The following is a 19,147-nucleotide window of genomic DNA, read 5'->3' on the forward strand; positions in this document are numbered from 1 at the left end:
GTGGTTAAGAGCGGTGGACTTGTAATCTGGGGAACCGGGTTCGCGTCTCTGCTTCTCCACATGCAGCTGCTGGGTGACCTTGGGCCAGTCACACTTCTCTGAAGTCTCTCAGCCCCACTCACCTCACAGAGTGTTTGTTGTGGGGGAGGAAGAAGGGAAAGGAGAATGTTAGCCGCTTTGAGACGCCTTCGGGTAGTGATAAAGCAGGATATCAAATCCAAACTCTTCCTCTTCTTCTTCTCTGGGTACCATTTGAGTGAAACAAAAACCTGTTTTTCTCTCTTGCAGAGACGCACAATACCTGCTTCTGCCTGATCCCTAGCCAGTGCCCACCAAGTGAGGAGCACCTCTTCTGCCTCAACGTTCGGCACAGAAGGATGACAGCCAACCTCTGCACACTGGGGGCCATGAAATGCTCCAAAATGAACTTTGAAGTAGCGCATGAAGGACGCTGCTTGGACTAAGAGCCTTCGGGGGTCACTGCTGGGTTTGCAGCTTGCGTGGCTGCATTTGTTATGGGCCTCTACATGCACCTTGGATTTCAAAGATGGAGCTTTCCAATTCAGGGCTATTTCTTCTCACAGCCCAAATGTGCATGGGGGTTCAAGGCCATACCAATCCTGCTTTCCATTAGCTGACTTTCTCTGGCCGTGCGTAGAGTGTCCTTCCTTTGAAAGAAGCCAGCTTCTCTACTTACAAGATGCACACAGTCCTAGTGTGGAGTGCCTTTCCTCTCACAAGAAGCCGCTTTATGAAAATCCCATGACAGTGCCTCTCAACATGATCAGAATGCTAAAATATAGAAAATAAAGATAAAAATATTGACTAGTAAGAATTGAGTAAAATTAGGGACAGAGGGCAGTGTCAACCTGAGGCATTTTGCTGTCAGAAGTGGGTCACAACTGATGCCTCCCTACTACAGTTTTATAAACTGTTACTTCACTCTTCAGACACTAGGTTTTACCTTCTTGTCTTCTATCCCCTTCCTAGTGCCTCCGGGAGGATGCTGCTTCAACTGCTGCATGTCAGGGCCAGACCTACCAGTTGCCAAAGGTATCCCTCTATGAGTCTAGAGAGAGCTGACATGAGCTGGCAATCTATTCCAGGGGACAGAACCCTCAGGCTCAGGGCAAAATGTGACCCTCCGGGCCTTTCTGTCTCTCCTCAGGCCACTCCACCCATTGGCTCTGCCTTGCACCCCCTTTGAGTGTTTTTGCCTCACTGGAAGATCAGTGGTCGGGTTGAGCACATATTCTGCATGCCGAATGTCCAGGTTTGACACTCATCACCTCCAGTAGAATGAATCTCAGAACGTAGGCTTGGGAAAGGCCTTCGAGAGTCACCACTTACTGAAGCAGGCAAGACTGGGCTAGACAGCCCAATAGAACGACTTGCTCTAAGGCAGCTCTACAAATTCACAAGGTTGCCGCTGGCTTTCCCTCAGCTGCTTCCTTGTTCCTCAGATGCAGGGCCGGATTTAGGTTTGGTGAGGCCCTAAGCTACTGAAGGTAATGGGGCCCTTTATATGTCCAGCTGTCCTTTGTCAGTAACAAATTGTCGCTGTTTTTTGTGTTGAATATATACCATATGGTAATTTATGGACATAATAGCCATTTGCACATAACAAAATAGGAGCCTACACAAAATAAAACACTGTTGCTGTATGTAGGATTTATTTTGTTTGTTTTTATCGTATATTTTGAAAATGTACATCCAGTTGTTTTTTCTTTAATTTTTTGGGGGGCCCCAAGAGAATGGGGCCCAAAGCTATAGCTTGTTTAGCTTATACATAAATCCAGCACTGCTCAGATGCAAGGAACGTTGTATTTGTTTTCCTGCTTATAATGCCACTACTTCTGTCCTATGTTCTAATATTCCTTTCACACAACAGAACCTGTTGCATGCTGTGGCTTTTTGACTGGCATGTCACACTAAATTTCACTCACACCAGTGGGCGTGGTGTGGGCCAACAATGGAAGCCTTTGGACAATGACTCTATTCCCCTGCCCTTTCCACACATGCCTGCTTCTCTCTTCACCCACGAAAAGGACAGGAAAGAACAGCATGCCAGTATATACCACCCCAAATTCCATCATGTTTACTCCATCAATTTTCTAGGCTAATGAGGTTGCAAACAGATTATTTCCAGAGCCAGTTAACAAGAAAATAAGCACTAAACTTCCATTAGATTCTCAGAAGTGACTCTTACATTGTGCGAAAGATCAAATGCAATGTGGAAATTGACAGGGAATGTGGGGAAATGGAATGAGCTGCCATGTGAATGCAGCCTTAGATGTAAATTTGACTTCAGAAGCCAACCAAGAGTGTAGGAGGCCACACTCCAGATATGTTTGGATGATGCAAGCTTTCCTCAGCTTCAGAGAACTTCCCTGGGAAGTCCAGAGCTTCAGAAAGTGGCAGTTTTAGGGCTATTATGTAATTCTGGTTTCACACAATCCCCACTGGTGCATATTGTGATGGTTAGAATCCTGTCTAATGTAGGTGGCTTGGGGGCTATTTTGTAGTACAATATGTATTTGCCTATTACCTCGCCATTCTGTGTTCAGCATTGATTGACCATAACCTCGAGTCCGCTTGACATACATTTGGGGAATAAAGTTTCTGTTCTGTTAAAATGTAACTAATACAAATAAATGTCTCATCAGAAAGGCCAACCCAGTTTCTAGTTTTGATAGCCAGCTAAAAGAAAAGAAAATAATTCAGTACTAATTGTGAGTAGACCGAGGGACTGAATCTGCAAATCTTCTCTTTCTCTTACCAAGTGGATTTGGCATTTTGTGGCTTCCTATACATGGTTTTTGGCCAAGCAGGGTAAGTCTCTTTCTTTGACAGATGCTCGATTCATTTGCATTTTGGGCTTTATGTGCATTAATTCAGGGAAATATGCAAATCTACGAATTGCCATGTTGGGTCACATGAAGATTTATTGAGATCAACAACCTCTTTTGTAAACAGAGGACATCCAAATGCCTCTAGAACGGCTCCACAGTGTACATTTAAAGCACATTCAATGCTCTTGACTTCCCCCAAAGAATCGTGGGAGTTGTAGTTTCGTCCTCACAGAGCTGTAGTTCCCAGCACCCTTGACAAACTACAGTTCCCAGGATTCTTTGGGGGAAGTCATGTGCTTTAAACATATGTTGAATGAATATGCTTTAAATGTATATTGTGAGAAATGCCCCTAGCAGGGCTTGAAAACGGCCTTCTTTCTGTTGCTTCTGGACACAGAGATTCCATTTAGTTAAGGTTTTGGTTGGCATCTGTCTGTTTCAAGCGACAATGCGAGTGCCTCTCTAGGGGTGAAATTTGGCACCTGCTTGGCTCCAGGAATTGCTGGAAGGAGGCATACAAGGTACCACCCAACCATTTTAGGAACTCCACTCTGGATTTGTGTAGGGTTTACTTCTTAGCCTTTCCTTCTGAAAATATCCCACAAGGCAGCAGAGGTTTAGGATCAGTGTTTTCCTAGATGGGTTACCTTCCCAGGTTGATGAGCCCCATTAGTCCCTCACTTCCCTCTACAGTTTGTGCACAAACTGCCTTCTTGACCATTGGACCCACTATTGGTCTCATCCGCTCAATCTGCTAAAGCCTGTCTTTGCATGCAGGGGAAGTGCCTAACTCATTGAGGTTTTGAGGCTCATTGGCGACCCTCACTTGGTTTAGCTGGTCAAGCAAAGTTGTTCCTAGCATGTGGCCACTGTAACATGATGGCAGATTCTAGGAGCCACAGGAGAGAGTTGAGGGTAATTTGGGGAGCAAAGGTGGACAAACTACCCCAAGAGGAGAAAAACATGAACCCAACAGAGGTACTAGAAGAAGAAGAAGAAGAGTTTGGATTTGATATCCCGCCTTTCACTCCCCTTCAGGAGTCTCAAAGCGGCTAACATTCTCCTTTCCCTTCCTCCCCCACAACAAACACTCTGTGAGGTGAGTGGGGCTGAGAGACTTCACAGAAGTGTGACTGGCCCAAGGTCACCCAGCAGCTGCATGTGGAGGAGCGGAGACACGAACCCGGTTTCCCAGATTACGTGACTACCGCTCTTAACCACTACTACCCTGCCCCTAACACCCCATACACCACACACTCTCTATTTGCAAATGCAACTAGTGAGTACAAACAGAATTGGAGACACCAAGAAACATGGTGGAGGTGTCAGCATGCTCAGGGTTTACAACAACACAGCCCAATGAAGACCCTTAAAGGTAAAGGGACCCCTGACTGTTAGGTCCAGTCGCGAATGTCTCTGGGGTTGCGGCACTCATCTCGCTTTATTTGCTGAGGGAGCCTGCGTACAGCTTCCGGGTCATGTGGCCAGCGTGTGGCCAGCATGACTAAGCCGCTTCTGGCGAACCAGAGCAGCGCACGGAAATGCCATTTACCTTCCCCCCATTTACCTTCCTTACCTATTTATCTACTTGCACTTTGTTGTGCTTTCAAACTGCTAGGTTGGCAGGAGCAGGGACCGAGCAACAGGAGCTCACCACGTTGCGGGGATTCAAACTGCTGACCTTCTGATTGGAAGCCCTAGGCTCTGTGGTTTAGACCACAGCGCCACCCGTGTCCTTACTGGTGTGTAAAAGATTATCCAGGACATACTATTGGTTCTTGGAAATAGGATAGTGTATTTATTGACTATTCCTACAAGTAAAACAGTGAATTAAATTATTCTTACATTACTACTACTACTACTACTACTTATTTGCATATTCTTTGTAACTGGACGCTTTCAGGCGATGGAGAGAACCAGCTTGGTATTCCTTATCCTACTGAGCCTTGTAATTAGGAAAAGTTTTGGGTGCTACTGTGACCATTACCCATGGAGCTCCTGGTCCAGCTGTTCACAGACTTGTAATCATGGGACGCAAACCAGATCAAGGTTGGTATTAGCAATTACAAGATCTCCTCCCCACCTTTAGAACATCAGAGGGGGAAAAGATCTCACCTTCATTCATAACAAACTCATACTAAATTTCCAGAATTATGCTATAGAAATAATCATCATCATAGAATTGTAGAGTTGGAAGGAATCCATATCTAGTAAAAAGGTAAAGGACCCCTGGATGGTTAAGTCCATTCAAAGGCGACTATAAGGTTGCGACGCTCATCTCACTTTCAGGCCAAGGGAGCCGGCATTTGTCCACTGACAGCTTTCTGGGTCATGTGGCCAGCATTACTAAACTGCTTCTGGTACTATGGAACACCGTGATGGAAAACAGAGTGCATGGAAATGCCGTTTACCTTCCCACCACAGTGGTACCTATTTATCTACTTGCACTGGCGTGCTTTTGAGCTGCTAGGTTGACAGGAGCTGGGACAGAGCAATGGAAGCTCACCCCATCATGGGGATTTGAACCACCGACCTGATTGGCAAGCCCAAGAGGCTCAGTGGTTTAGGCCACAGCGCCACCTGCATCCCTTTACCTTTACCATATCTAGTCCAACCCCCCTGCAACGCAGGAATCACAGCTAAAGAATCCCTGACAGATGGCCATCCAACCTCTGTTTAAAAACCTCCAGTGAAGGGGAGTCCACCACCTTCCAAGGTAGTCTGTACCACTACTGAACAGCTCTTACTGTCATGAAGTTCTTAACAGCAATAATTTGAATTTATATAGTCACCCATTCATAATTATTATTTGCTTTGTCTGACAAACCAGAAAGGAGAGGGTTAGGAAAGGAAGCAAAAGCTTCCTACATTAGTTGCTTCCATCAGTAACCAACGCTTTGGCAAGGGCCACATTCAAGAGGGTCCTGGACAAGGAATCCTCTGGGACCACCCCTCCCCAACAGAGCTTTCCGGGGCAGTGGAGGGATGGGTGTCATGCAGTAAAGATCCGTGGTGCAGCAATAAAACTTCTAGCACATTTGCAAAGCTAAGCAGGGTCTGGTGCGATTTCAGATTGGATGGGAGACCATGTGTTGAGTTTGCTGCATCGCTGGGGGTTGGACGAGATGACCCTTGGAGTTCCTTCCAGCTCTGCAATTCTACGATTCCATGACATATATAGAACTCTCCCATGGGAAGGGCATCCTGACAGGCCCAGGATTCCTGCCTCATGCTGAGGAGTCCTATGCACGTAAGTGGAGAATTGCATAGGGCCCTTTCTCATACTCCCCATGTGACTGGAGGGGGTGGGTGGTCAAGATACTTGTTGCCAGCAAGGGAGGGCCCTGTCCATGCCTGGAATGAATATGACAGGGTTGGGACTGACTGTATGTAAGCCTTCCCCTTCCCTGCTCCACCATTTCCCCGACATAATAATAATAATAATTTATTATTTATACCCCGCCCATCTGGCTGAGTTTCACCAGCCACTCTGGGCGGCTCCCAATCAAATGTTAAAAACAGTACAGCATTAAATATTAAAAACTTCCTTGAACAGGGCTGCCTTCAGATGTCTTTTAAAGATAGGATAGCTGCTTATTTCCTTCACATCTGAAAGGAAGGTGTTCCACAGAGTGGGCACCACTACTGAGAAGGCCCTCTGTATGGTTCCCTGTAACCTCAGTTCTCACAATGAGGGAACCGCCAGAAGGCCCTCGGTGCTGGATCTCAGTGTCTGGGCTGAACGATGGGCTCCTTCAGGTATACAGGACCAAGGCCATTTAGGGCCATTTAGAATCAGCACTGATTTGCAGCACCTTCATCTTGCAGGGAAATCAGCTACGATGCCTACTATTATAAGAATTCTTGCGACAGATTGTGCACGTGGAGAGAGACGCGGGCCTGCAACCAGCAAGTCTGCCCCATCAACTGCCAGATCAGTGACTGGGGCTCCTGGTCAGAGTGTGACCCATGCGTTAAAAAGCAAGTAAGCAATTTGACTGCAGGGACACATGAAAAAACGGGAACTCTGTAATCTGCCTTTGTGCCTCAGGCGGCAGACACTGAGGTGCGGGGAGTGGCCAAAGCTGTGAGTACCATGTGGCCTGCCCTATAACCCCTATGCTAGCCCATAGCTGTCAACTTACAGATTTGAAAATAAGGGACCAGCAGCCTCGAAAATAAGGGATCAGCAGCCAAAATCAGGGATTTTCCAAGCACAGGTATGTTCAACTTCTGAGCCCCTCCGAGCCAAAGGCAGAAAGCCCAGCCAGCAGCCAAACGAAGCCTCAAGCGGTGGTTCCCACAGCGCAGCAACCAGGCAAAGGGGATGCAGCAAGGAAAACCACCGTCACCTCTCTGCTGGGAAGCGCTGAGCAAAGGCGAGTCCCCAGGAAACGCTGCCGATTTGATCAGCACAAGGCATGCAAGCTCCACCCCCCCAGGTCGTTCTTAGACTCCTTAAAGGGTGAGCAACGCAGCCAAGCAACCCAGTTGGAGCCTCCCTCCTCCCTGGCTGGCAGGGAGGGAGGGAGAGGAGCTGCTTCCTTTGAAACCCAGGAAATTTAAGAGACATCATCAATAAGGGACAGCAGTGGGACACGGCGCTGGGATAAGGGAGTTTCCAGCCAATTAAGGGACGATTGACAGCTATGTGCTAGCTTGCTGCCCTCAAATACAGTGGAAGACACCAGTACTAAAGTACGGTTCCAATGTCATTCCACTGGCTTCTGTTTCTGCCTTGGGAAAGACCCCCATCTTGCCCTTCGGCTCTGGCAGCAAAATGTCTTGAGCCGGTATTGGCTACACAGTTGTGACTTCCCCTTCCCGGCTCAGCCGAGATCCAACCCGCTGAGTCAAGCCCAGAGGATCTTATACCATACCACACCACTCAACAATCCTGATTGAAGTGAGATGTCCCAGAATTACAGAAGCCAATCCTGGTTTCTGATTGGACCCAGAGGTGTCCCGTTTTTCCAGTGCTCTGGCACAAGTCAGCCCTGCACGTATATGCAGTTGATCATGAGTCAAATGGACATAGGTGGGAAGATTCCACCCTTGTATTTCCATCTGTTTCAGTTTCGTGTCAGGTCTCTGGTACAGCCATCTCAGTTTGGAGGTCAACCCTGTACTGAGCAGATGACAGATTTCCGGAGATGCTTCCCCACAAAGTTATGCAGGATAGAGGAAGTCAATTGTGGGAACAAGTTCCAGTGTGAAAATGGTATTTTCTGCATTTATACATCTCTCTGTGGGATACAATTGATGGTGTCTATCTATCTATCATCTATCTATCATCTAGCTAGCTAGCTATCTAGATCTATCTATCTATCATTATCTATCATCATCTATCTATCATCTATCTATCATCTATCTAACTATCATCTATCTATCTATCTATCATCTATCTATCATCCCTATCATCTCTATCATCTATCTATCTATCTATCTATCTATCTATCTATCTATCATCTATCATCTATCATCTATCATCTATCATCTATCTATCTATCATCTATCATCTATCATCTATCAACTATCATCTATCATCTATCTATCTATCTATCTATCTATCTATCTATCATCTATCATCTATCTACAGTGGCGTAGCGTGGGGGGTGCCAGGGGTGCCAGCCGCACCGGGCGCAACTTCTGGGGGGGCGCGCTCGCTGCCTCCGGAGTCGCCGAAGAGCCTCGGGCGCAGGCTGTAGCTGGCAGAGGCTCTCAGCGCTCGCCGCGGTCCCCGCGCGTCAGGGCCACGGAGGGCGCGCCAGGCAGCCCCTCCTCACCGACGGGCAGCGTTCGCCTGCGGGGCTCGGCCAGCGCGCTGGGCTGGCCGCGTGGAGTCGCCGAGGAGCCGCCGCCGCCTGCCATGCCGCCCGTCCGACAGCCGGCTCGAGGCTCCTTCCGGCCGGGTCTCCAGACGGGGTGCTGCGGGCGGAGGCTCCGGCACCAAGCGCCACGCCGCCCAGGCTCGGGTTGCTGTCTGGACGCGCGCAGCCCGCCAAACGCGCCATCGACGGCGCTCTAGTGCCTGCGCGCCAAGACCGCCCACCCGCCCCCGACGGGGCCCCCCCACCCGCGCCGGAGGCCTGCCGACGCACTGGCCCCAGAGCCGCCCCCTCCCCGCGCCAGAAAGAAGCCCCCTCCCCGCGCCAGAAAGAAGCCACGTCGGGACTAGCCGGGCCGGGGAGGGAGACCGAGAAGGCTGCGCCGCGACGCCCAAAGACGCGCGTCTTGGCGTATTAATGACCATGGTTAGGTGTTAGGGGGCGCAATTTACTTGCCTTGCCCCGGGTTAGGGGGCGCGAATTACTTGCCTTGCCCCGGGTGCTGATAACCCACGCTACGCCGCTGTCTATCTATCTATATCATCTATCTATCTATTTCTACCTCATGGATTCTGAACCTCAAGGCCTGAGGTCACCAACTTTTCTGGGTGAGAGGATGTCAGTGTTTGTAAAAAGCAAAAAAAAGGAGGAAAGGGTTCTGACCTCGCTTTGTCTCCTCAGCCTGGTCCTCGGACCCTTGTCGGCACAAAAGAGTCCACGAGAATATCCTTGCAGAGTTTTATTCTCAAAAATCTTTGTGCAAAACACGACTGAATAACTATACACACCAGCACCAACCAACCCAAACACCAGCCTCAGTCTCAGACTAACATTTCTCACTATATATATATATACAACCTGCTGCAAGCCGCTGAGTCATGCTGACCCAGCTTTATTCGCAGTAAAGAAACAGCAGCCATTTTAGCCGTGACAGAGGACACATCTGGAAATAATAAACTGTTGTGCCCACCACAAAATAACCAATTCACAGAAGAAAAACTGATGATGCTCAGAACCACCACAACTACTCCAAAAAGTATTATTTGTTTTATTTATTTCATAAAATTTATATACTGCTGGATTGTAGAAAATACCTAAAAGCAATTTACAAAAATAAAAATAAAACAATTATCGCTAAAAGATTTGCAACCACAATTTAAAACATACAGAAAGCTAAAACTACAACAGGAAAGACTAAAACAAGTTTAAACTCGTACAAACTTTCTAAACATATTTAGCGCCCTCTAAACAAATAAAACAAACAAAAGCAACCCTTTTCCAATTAAAAAAACCACACCTATATATATGGCTGGAACAGGGATTCTATGATGCTGTTTTACTTCAGGGCCTGTCAATTTTGAGTGCTCTTTTGCGGATTCTTAAACCAGCACATTTCTTCTTGTTCTTAGTATTTTATTACTTATTAAATCTGTATATCGCCCTTCATTTGTGGGTCTCAGGGTGGTTCACAACATAAAAATGCAATATTTAAAAGCACAAAATACATAATGAAAATAAGAACGAAAAACAAACCTCTCTCCCACATATGGTTATGATCTGTTGAAGCAGTCATTAAATACACTGCTGGGCTGTTCAATTAGTCCTAGCTAGCACAACTTGAGTTGTGCCGTGAGGGAGGCTTACTCGTACCTGAAAGTCGTCATGCCTGCTGTTCTTTCTCCGAAACAGGTCGCTGTGTTGCCAGACAACTGAGATGCAATGGAGACAATGACTGTGGAGACAATTCAGATGAAAGGCACTGTGGGAGGACAAAGAACACCTGCCGCTCAACAGTCAAGACCATACCCAGTGTGCAACTCATGGGCCTGGGGTATATTACTTTCACTTGGGCTTCATAGGGGCAATTTAGGTGAATGTGATGCTACGGGGGGAGCAGTGCTGTGGCGTTTGCCATTTGTTTGAAAATGTCTGTACAGGGGGAGAGAAAGAGTTAATAGGTAGACCAATAGAAAAGCCAGAGGCGGAGCCTGCCTGTTTATAAAAGGGCTTAGCCCAAGGTTTGGGTTGGTTGGTTTTAGTTGGTTGGTTGGGAAAGGCAGTTGGGAAAGCAGCTGGCAGACAGTTGGAAACAGAGAGACAGTTAGTGCAGTTGGTTCTTGTGTGAGGGGAGATAGAAGAGTTAGAGACAGGATAAAAATAAGACTAAGAAGGTAAAGAGTAGCAACGTTTTGAATGCAGTTAAAGTTTATTTGTGTCTGCAATAAACTACACTCTTCTTTGTTAACTTAAGAACCTGACTGAGACTAAGTGATTTACCGGGGAAGACCTGGTTGGTGGCAACGGATTAGTGGTGTACGGGTCAATAGTCCGTGAGATGACCGGGGGCTCTGTACAAATGCCACAAGTGCTTATACTGTATTGTTTATTGTGAGAGCATTTTGGATGCCGTGATCTTGCACGATTTTGCACTGCCCCCCGCAAAGTATTTTCTCAGGCACAGTGCCCCAAAATGTCTGTTTTGGCTTGCCACGCAAGATTGCGGCCCTGAAAAGACAGGGCAAAATTACGCAAGATCCCAGCAACCAAAATGGCTGCCATTCTCTTGTGATAAAAAACGGGATGTCTCTGTTTTTTCTGGGACACTTGTGGGATATGCTGTATATTTACATTAAAAAATATGAAATAGGGTAATCAAACTTTAAGCAAGGGCCCAACCAGAGCATCCATGAAGGTGAAACCACCCTGGAGTGCTGAGGTGTTTGTTTTTGTGGTACTTTTTTGAGTGACGTGTAACAAATTTGGTGATTTGGTTCATATTTGGTGCAAGACAGCAACAAAGGCTTTCTATCATTTCAAGGTAATCTAATCTTTATTTGCTTAATCACAACTTTGCTTAATCCACCTTTCGTTCTAGATACCATATTCTGGCAGGAGAGAGCCGAGGAGAAGTCCTGGATTTTTCTTTCTATGGCGGGAGCTGCGTCCTTCTGAAGAGCGAAGACAAAAGGAGCACATTTCGTGTGCCTGCAAACCTTGAGTCTGTCCACTTTCAGGTGGCTTGGCAAGGCCTTCTGTAGGACTAGCAACTAAGGTGGCCAGCGAGCCTTCAATCTCTTCGCCTCTGTGCTATACCAGCACTTGTATATAAAATTGTCCAAAATTCTGTAGACTTATTATTGTTGGCATCTGTCTGTCTTGTGAGACAGTAAGCCTCCAGGGGTGAAGTCAAATTCTGTATGAATGGTATAAAATTCTGAACAGTACCAATTCATAATATTGTTTTTCTTTGAAATCCATGTTCATTTTCTTTTCTTTTGTAAACAATGGCTTTTTAAAAGTAACTTATCACATAGTTTATATTTAAAGCAATTTGGCAAAGCAACACATTTATTTCACTTGGCTGTACGCCAGAAGCTTTTATTTCCATTGTTCTTCTCCAACCCAAACATGAATCTGTGGATCTCTCTTGACAGGTGAAGCATCAAGAAGATGACCTGAAAACAAATTATTATACAGATTTAACATCCTTGGTATGTTCTTCTAGCAATATGCAGTATTTCAGGGGACACGGGAAAGATAATTGGGGAATCCCGTATTTATGGGGGTCAACGTCAAACACAAAAACTACGGCATCGAGTTCCTTCCACGAAGCCATCAAAGCATCCCACAAAATGGTGAGAATGTGTAGCCCTTTGTGTAGGCTGCTTCCTGTGTATTCATTGTCTGTCTGTTTGCTTTTTAAATAACAGGTATACACTGCTCGATTGTTAAAAAACCAACAACTCTCAGCATGGTTTATGAAAAGAGTAAAACAATAAAATTATTGGTAAAGACAGTTAGAAACAGGTATTTAAAACGGTCAAATAATAATTGAAATCAGTGATAAAATAAACACAGATTTAAACATATGCAAATATTTAACATATCTGCATAGGTTTGCCTAAACAAAAATGCTTTTAGGTAGCACCTAAAAGTGTAAAGTTGCCTGCTTGATGTGGCAGGGAGGGACTGCCACATGTAAAGGCTGATTTCTTGCAAGTGTGGAATGACTATTATGTGGCACCTATAACAGTTCCAGTTCTGCAGATCAAAGCAGTCCAGTGAGCATATATGGGGTAAGATGATCTCACAGATAAATGGAAGCTCTGTGCTAGACAGCCTTTGCCAACCTGGTGCCCTCCAGAGGTTTTGGACTCTGTCCTCCAGAGGTTTTGAGAGCCAGTGTGGTGTGGTGGTTAAGACTCGTAATCTGGTGAACCGGGTTCGCGTCACCGCTCCTCCACATGCAGCTGCTGGGTGACCTTGGGCTAGTCACACTTCTCTGAAGTCTCTCAGCTCCACTCACCTCACAGAATGTTTGTTGTGTGGGAGGAAGGGAAAGGAGAATGTTAGCCGTTTTGAGACTCCTTAGGGTAGTGATAAAGCAGGATATCAAATCCAAACTCTTCTTCTTCTACTGCTACTACAATTCTCATCATCCCCAGACAGCATGGCTGTTGGGAGTTGGGGTCCAGCAAACATCTAGAGGCCCACCAGTTTCCCACCCTCGACCAAGTTGTTCATTGTATAGGCCAGAGAGGATAAATAGGGTTGTTGTTTTTAAGGCCGGGGCAGAGGGGTGGAGGAGAGACAACACAATAATTCTCATCATGATCAATCTTTTTCCATTTCCAAGAATTCCAACTTCATTAGGGTCCATAAGGTGATTGCTGTGTCGAATTTCACAGTGAAGCAGTCGGGCTTGCACCTCTCTGGAGTGTTTTTACAGGCCCTCAACAGCCTGCCTCTGGAATACAACTATGCCCTTTACAGCCGGATATTTGATGACTTTGGGACTCATTACTACAAATCTGGCTCAATGGGAGGCAAATACGACCTTCTTTACCAGTACAGTGAAGAGCAGACAAAAAATTCAGGTATGCCTATCTACATCGTGAGACAATAATTGGTACTTTTTCAAGGAACAGAGAATGGAATGGGGAAACATGAGTCTGGGAACATTTCTCTACCCTGGGTTTGTGGAGTTTGCTTGGAATCAAGAATAAAAGAATCAGACTTTAAGACTGCTTTAAGCTGGAAGTGAGATAGCAACTCTGCTTCCAGACTAGTGAAATCCAAATAACATTTTGTAGGAAGTGGTGAGTCCTGTTTGCCCCAGCCTCAAACATGGGGTGAAATGGGATGGGGTGATTTTCTACGTGTATTGGAAAAGGGTAAAATACTGCTTTTCCTCGAACTACACTTCCATGTTGGAGGGGAAGAGAAAAATGGATATAAAGGAAATGCTTTGGGGGGGGGCAAGAAATGGGTTAAAGTGATAGAGCTGTTCCTTCCAAACCCTCTTAGCTTTAGCAGGGAATCTGAATTAGAACAACGGGAAAGCTAAATTTCCTGCACAGCCATGAGATACTGGATCTTCCTCTTGAAAAAGGGAAAGAAAGAAAAACGTGACATTCTCATAGTGGAAGAATATTTCAAACGTGCCTTGTGGTTTGAGTGTGAGCTGCTGGCCGCAGCCTGACAACCACCACTTTCAAGGATCAGATGCTATTGTGCTTGATATCGTGGATGCTCAGTTCTCCTTTGTGAAATGTCATTTGCTATTTTTGCTGTTGAATGGTGTCTAGGCTTAACCCAGCAACAAATGGAACGCTGTGTACGAACAGAAACGACAAGAACCTATCTTTTCTTCATTAAGAAAACAGATATTAATTACGATTGTGTCAGAAGTAAAATGACCGAGAGCTATGAAGGTAGCTATCCTACCCTAAAGGTAAAGGTAAAGGGACCCCTGACCATTAGGTCCAGTCGTGGCCGACTCTGGGGTTGCGGTGCTCCTCTCGCTTTACTGGCCGAGGGAGCCGGCGTACAGCTTCCGGGTCATGTGGCCAGCATGACTAAGCCACTTCTGGCAAACCTTCTGGCACACGGAAACGCCGTTTACCTTCCCACCGGAGCACTTTGACGTGCTTTCGAACTGCTAGGTTGGCAGGAGCAGGGACCAAGCAATGGGAGCTCACCCCGTCGTGGGGATTCGAACCGCCGAACTTCTGATCAGCAAGTCCTAGGCTCTGTGGTTTAACCCACAGCGCCACCCGCATCTAGGGCTCCCCATATTCTGCATTCAAGATTCCCAAGACACTAGTCCATGGGTAGTCAATGTGGTGCCCTCTAGGAGCTGTTGAAATTCAACCTTGGGCAGCATGACCAAATGGTCACAATTGTTGGGAAGTGTAGTCCGAAAGACACCACAATGGCTACCACTGGCCAAGTCTAACCAGTATCTAAACTTTTGCAGGCTGCTTCCCACACTTGGTTCTATAATATCGCCCCCAGTGCCCCTTTACCCTATGAAAAGCATTATTCAGAATAGTGGTTTGCATGACCCACTAAGGAAGAAAGTAATACAATAAAATTCAAAACACTAACAATTAACATCAAAGTTTTTGGACGAAAAAGTAATCCAAGTTCGAGTTCTGGATCCAGTGGGAGATAGGACATTTACTAGCCATTGTTGCTCAGATGAGACAGAAAGGGAGGGACGGAGGGTGGAATAGGTATTGGTCCCCCTCCAATGGTTTATGAAGTCAGCTGATCACTTTCTGGTTGTGGGGTCAGCTGACATCACTCAAGTCAGTACTGTAGCTGAGAGGCCACTCTTCCATTATGGATCCTCCTCTAACTGACTGGTTCAAAGCCCAGACCAAGAAGGGTACAGGAAGTAAGGCACCTCCAGTTGGCACCCCCAGTTGGCAGCTGGAACTTCCAGTTCATGACCCTCCCTCATCACCTCTCTCTCTCTCTCTCTCTCTCTCTCTCTCTCTCTCTCTCGTGTGTGTGTGTGTGTTGCATTTGCTGATTTCATATGCATCTTAGGTTCCATGCTGAAGTCATCTGAACGGTCTATTTCCTTGGTCAAGGGTGGAAGGGCACAGTATGCTGCAGCGCTAGGCTGGGAGAAAAAAGGGTCTTTCCCGGGACAAACTATCTTTACCGACTGGATGGAATCAACCAAGGAAAACCCAGTGGTGGTTGACTTTGAGGTAAGAGATAGAAAGCAAAATAAAGAGTAGATACAAGGAAAACGGGTCTTACTGTGATGGTAAGATACTCACCTCTCCTAGACGAAAAAGAAGAAGTGAGGATTATTATTTTTTCCATTTGCATATGTGCTGATTTATGTAAAATTGTTCCTTGTCTGTGCAAGTCCTGATTCTTCCCATTTCATTTAATCTATGTTGGGGCATCTGGCTGGTCTTCTCTGAACAGGCAATAGGACTAGACACCTCTTCCAGTGACATGATTCTGTAATTCAACTGCCCTTGTACAGAAAAAGCAGAAAACACAAGAGAAACATTTGTTTTTTCTTGGTTGTATAGAGAAGGGCCAAACAAGACCTAGGGGATTTCACCAAGACAACATTTGAGAAACTCTGTGTAATTCTTTCTTAGGTGACCCCCATTTTGGATTTGGTGAAGAACTTCCCATGTGCTGTGACCAAACGCAGGAATCTCAGGAAGGCTTTTTCAGAATATATGGAGAAATACGATCCATGCCGATGTGCCCCATGCCCCAACAATGGTCACCCTGTTTTATCTGGGACCGAATGCCTGTGTATCTGCAAAGCTGGAACTTACGGTGATAACTGTGAGATACGAGCCCCAGACTACCAGTCAGGTATTCAGCATGCATATGGTGACTTGTACCTTCTGAGCCTTGGCTACCCATCTGCTACATTTTGTACTGAGTGAAGTAATCACGGGGTCTTCAAAGGCAGCTCCAGGTACAACGCACTGCAGCAGTCTCACCTGAAATGTTGGTGCTAGTGATAAATGGTTGAGACACAAGCTGGTGAAAGTAAGAGTGAACATATCAGAATGGTTGGCCAGCAACATTTTTTGCTGCCCCATGTAGCTGCAGCACACAGCCTCTGGGGTGTTTCCTGGAGTCCTGTGAAAAGTGCTATTTTGGCGGCAAGGGGACTGTGACGTTAACATATGAGAGAGTGCTGGAGGTGAAATAGTTAAACAGGTTACCCAATCAGAACTCAGGAGGGTGGAGTCAGAGGGACTATAAAACCAGCTCTGGGAGGGGCGAAGGGGGGAGTTCGTTGGGAGTTGGGTGGTTGGTTGGAGTGGGAGTGAATTGGAATAGAGTTTGTGGGTAGGTTGAGTTAGTGTAGTGAAATAAGCTGAGTTAGGAATAGTTAGGGGCTAGGAAGACAAGTAAATATCTGAGAGGTAGTTTAGTGAGTGAGAGCAGGTAGCGGAAGTTCTAGGTCTGGATAGGCACCCCATGATTGTAACTGACCGATATCGTTTATGAAATCACACGCTTGTTAAACTGCAATAAATAAAAAAAAGTTTATGTTCCAATTTAACCCTGACTGGACTCAGTATTGTACCAGGTAGAGCCTGGGTGGTGGCAGCGAGAAATAAAGTGGTGGCACAGGGATCAATAGATGGTGAAACATCTGGGGACCCTGTGTGATTGCCACAGGGACAACAGCTGTACACAATGAAAGAGGTTGCCATCTAGAACTCAGTGTTGCAAGGGATCCTGGAAACCGCTCCCCCCCCACACACAAAGCATGACTTTGTAGATAGCCATTAAAAATATTGCTGCCCAAGGAGCTTCTTGAGTGAAATCTAGACACATATAAAAAACGTAAAAATGCTTTTTTAAAAAAATATTTTGATAAATATGTTGAATTTGCCATAGCTCACCATCGCCATCTAGTGTCACATTTGTACAATGCACTTTACAACACTATTAAAATGTTTTATTTGCAGCTGTATAGCTGAGTCCTTGGTGTGCCTGCATAGCCGGTTATATCTGACCTGCTAATGGGGCCACGGAGTAGAAAAGAAGAGCGACAATGGAAAGGCTGAGAATCATTATTTTGTTAGGTTTTCTGCTCCTGATTACACTTGGCTCAAGGCAAACTTGTCGTCTGTCACTCTATAGATCTCAGCTTTGAAGTGCTTGCTTTGTTTATAGAGTTGCTTTATCAATCATTGTTCTGATGGGACCGTGATCTTTTAAAAAATCTGTTTTCGTGCGCCATGTCGCCTTGAGAACACTTGTTGTCAGATGACTAATACACAGATTGGTTGAATGAATGAATCATGGAATTGGCTGTGGAACTGTTTTTGATGGTTTCAGAAAGGGGTGAGACAACACTGTTACAAAAGGTGTGCTGAGAGAGAGAGAGAGAGAGAGAGAGAGAGAGAGAGAGAGAGAGAACCAAAACTCAGTTGCTGCATTCAGATATAGGAAGCTGCCTTATGCTAAGCCAGATCTAACTCAGCAATGTCTACAGTGTCTGCTAACAGTACTCCAGAGTTTCAGAAAAGAGGTCTTTCCTGCTTGGAGATGCTTGGAACTGAAGTGGGGATAATTTGCGTGCAAAGCATTTACTCCACCGATCCACAACCTTTTCTCCAAGGAGCTCAAGGTGATGATACATGCTTCATCCCTCTCCTCATTTGATCTCCACAACAACCCTGTGTGGTAGGTTAGGTTGAGAGGCAGTGACCTTGGAGGATTTTAACCTGGTCTCTCAGGTCCTCCTAACCACACTGCCACACTGGCTTTCCAGAACAATAAGCCAGACTTTCTGCTTATCATGGCTTACTGGGAATGAGTGCTGTGCTTCTGCAATTTGTCTGGTTTCTAAGGCTTTCCTCCCTTGGCATGAGCAGGGCAAACCATCCAAGAAGCCTTGGTGTCCCATTGCATCTGAACCAGAGATCAGGATTTGTTCCCCCTAAGAAGTCACAACCAGCAAGTCATCTCTTGAAGTTGGCTAGTGTTAGTGGCCTATTAGGGTTTGCTTATTCTGCTCACACCAGGGGAGAAGTGAAGCTGGGGTGATTGGGCAATGCGAGAGTGCACTTCTGCCTGTTCACACTAAACCATAAAGCAGGAAACTGGGATTATTAAATATGGATGCAACCACTGAGTTTGGTAACAGGCTTTCTGTTGATACCAGTAGTATTCAGATGAGCTCACATCTGCACCTTGTTGTGTTGAATGCTAGTTGCAGTAGATGGCTTCTGGAGCTGCTGGTCTGCATGGAGTTCATGTGATGCATCTTTCAAGAGGAGGAGAACTCGGTTGTGCAACAACCCCCCGCCCACAAGTGGAGGAAAACCTTGTGACGGTGATGGAGAAGGAGAGGAAGACTGCTATATTTCACTGTTTGAAGACAAGTAAGAATCACATCATCCATGCAGTGCCACCAGTGGACAGCGTCCTTTGCTCAAGCTCAAGCTACACATCATACTGTACCCTAAAGTTTGCCCCATCCCCTGATCCTGCAGTGCTGAGTGATAAAGATAAGTGAGTTCACCAGAGGGAGTGAATGTGCACTGGATTAAAAACAATGAAGTCCCCTTTCAAGGTCACCATGTGGGTGCAACCCAAATAGTGCTGGCACTAGCATTTTTGAGGGGCCCCCCCCCCGAATCTGGAGGAGGTGGGTGCTACATAGGAGTGCAGGAA

General features: G+C 46.1%; 1 protein-coding gene across 1 annotated transcript in view; it reads left to right on the plus strand.

The window, feature by feature from the left end:
• Positions 1-19,147, plus strand: part of C6 (complement C6) — a 56,140-nt gene that overhangs the window by 26,251 nt on the left and 10,742 nt on the right. The window contains exons 19-31 of the mRNA XM_081213329.1: positions 289-461; positions 991-1,053; positions 4,756-4,901; positions 6,681-6,837; positions 7,929-8,073; positions 10,370-10,511; positions 11,556-11,694; positions 12,115-12,315; positions 13,317-13,557; positions 14,269-14,394; positions 15,518-15,684; positions 16,093-16,318; positions 18,684-18,855. Coding sequence (XP_081069455.1) covers positions 289-461; positions 991-1,053; positions 4,756-4,901; positions 6,681-6,837; positions 7,929-8,073; positions 10,370-10,511; positions 11,556-11,694; positions 12,115-12,315; positions 13,317-13,557; positions 14,269-14,394; positions 15,518-15,684; positions 16,093-16,318; positions 18,684-18,855 — 2,098 coding nt within the window. The remainder of the gene's footprint in view (positions 1-288; positions 462-990; positions 1,054-4,755; positions 4,902-6,680; positions 6,838-7,928; positions 8,074-10,369; positions 10,512-11,555; positions 11,695-12,114; positions 12,316-13,316; positions 13,558-14,268; positions 14,395-15,517; positions 15,685-16,092; positions 16,319-18,683; positions 18,856-19,147) is intronic.

Source organism: Podarcis bocagei (genome assembly GCF_964188305.1).
Source record: "Podarcis bocagei genome assembly, chromosome: 11".
In the NCBI taxonomy this organism is placed as follows: domain Eukaryota; kingdom Metazoa; phylum Chordata; class Lepidosauria; order Squamata; family Lacertidae; genus Podarcis; species Podarcis bocagei.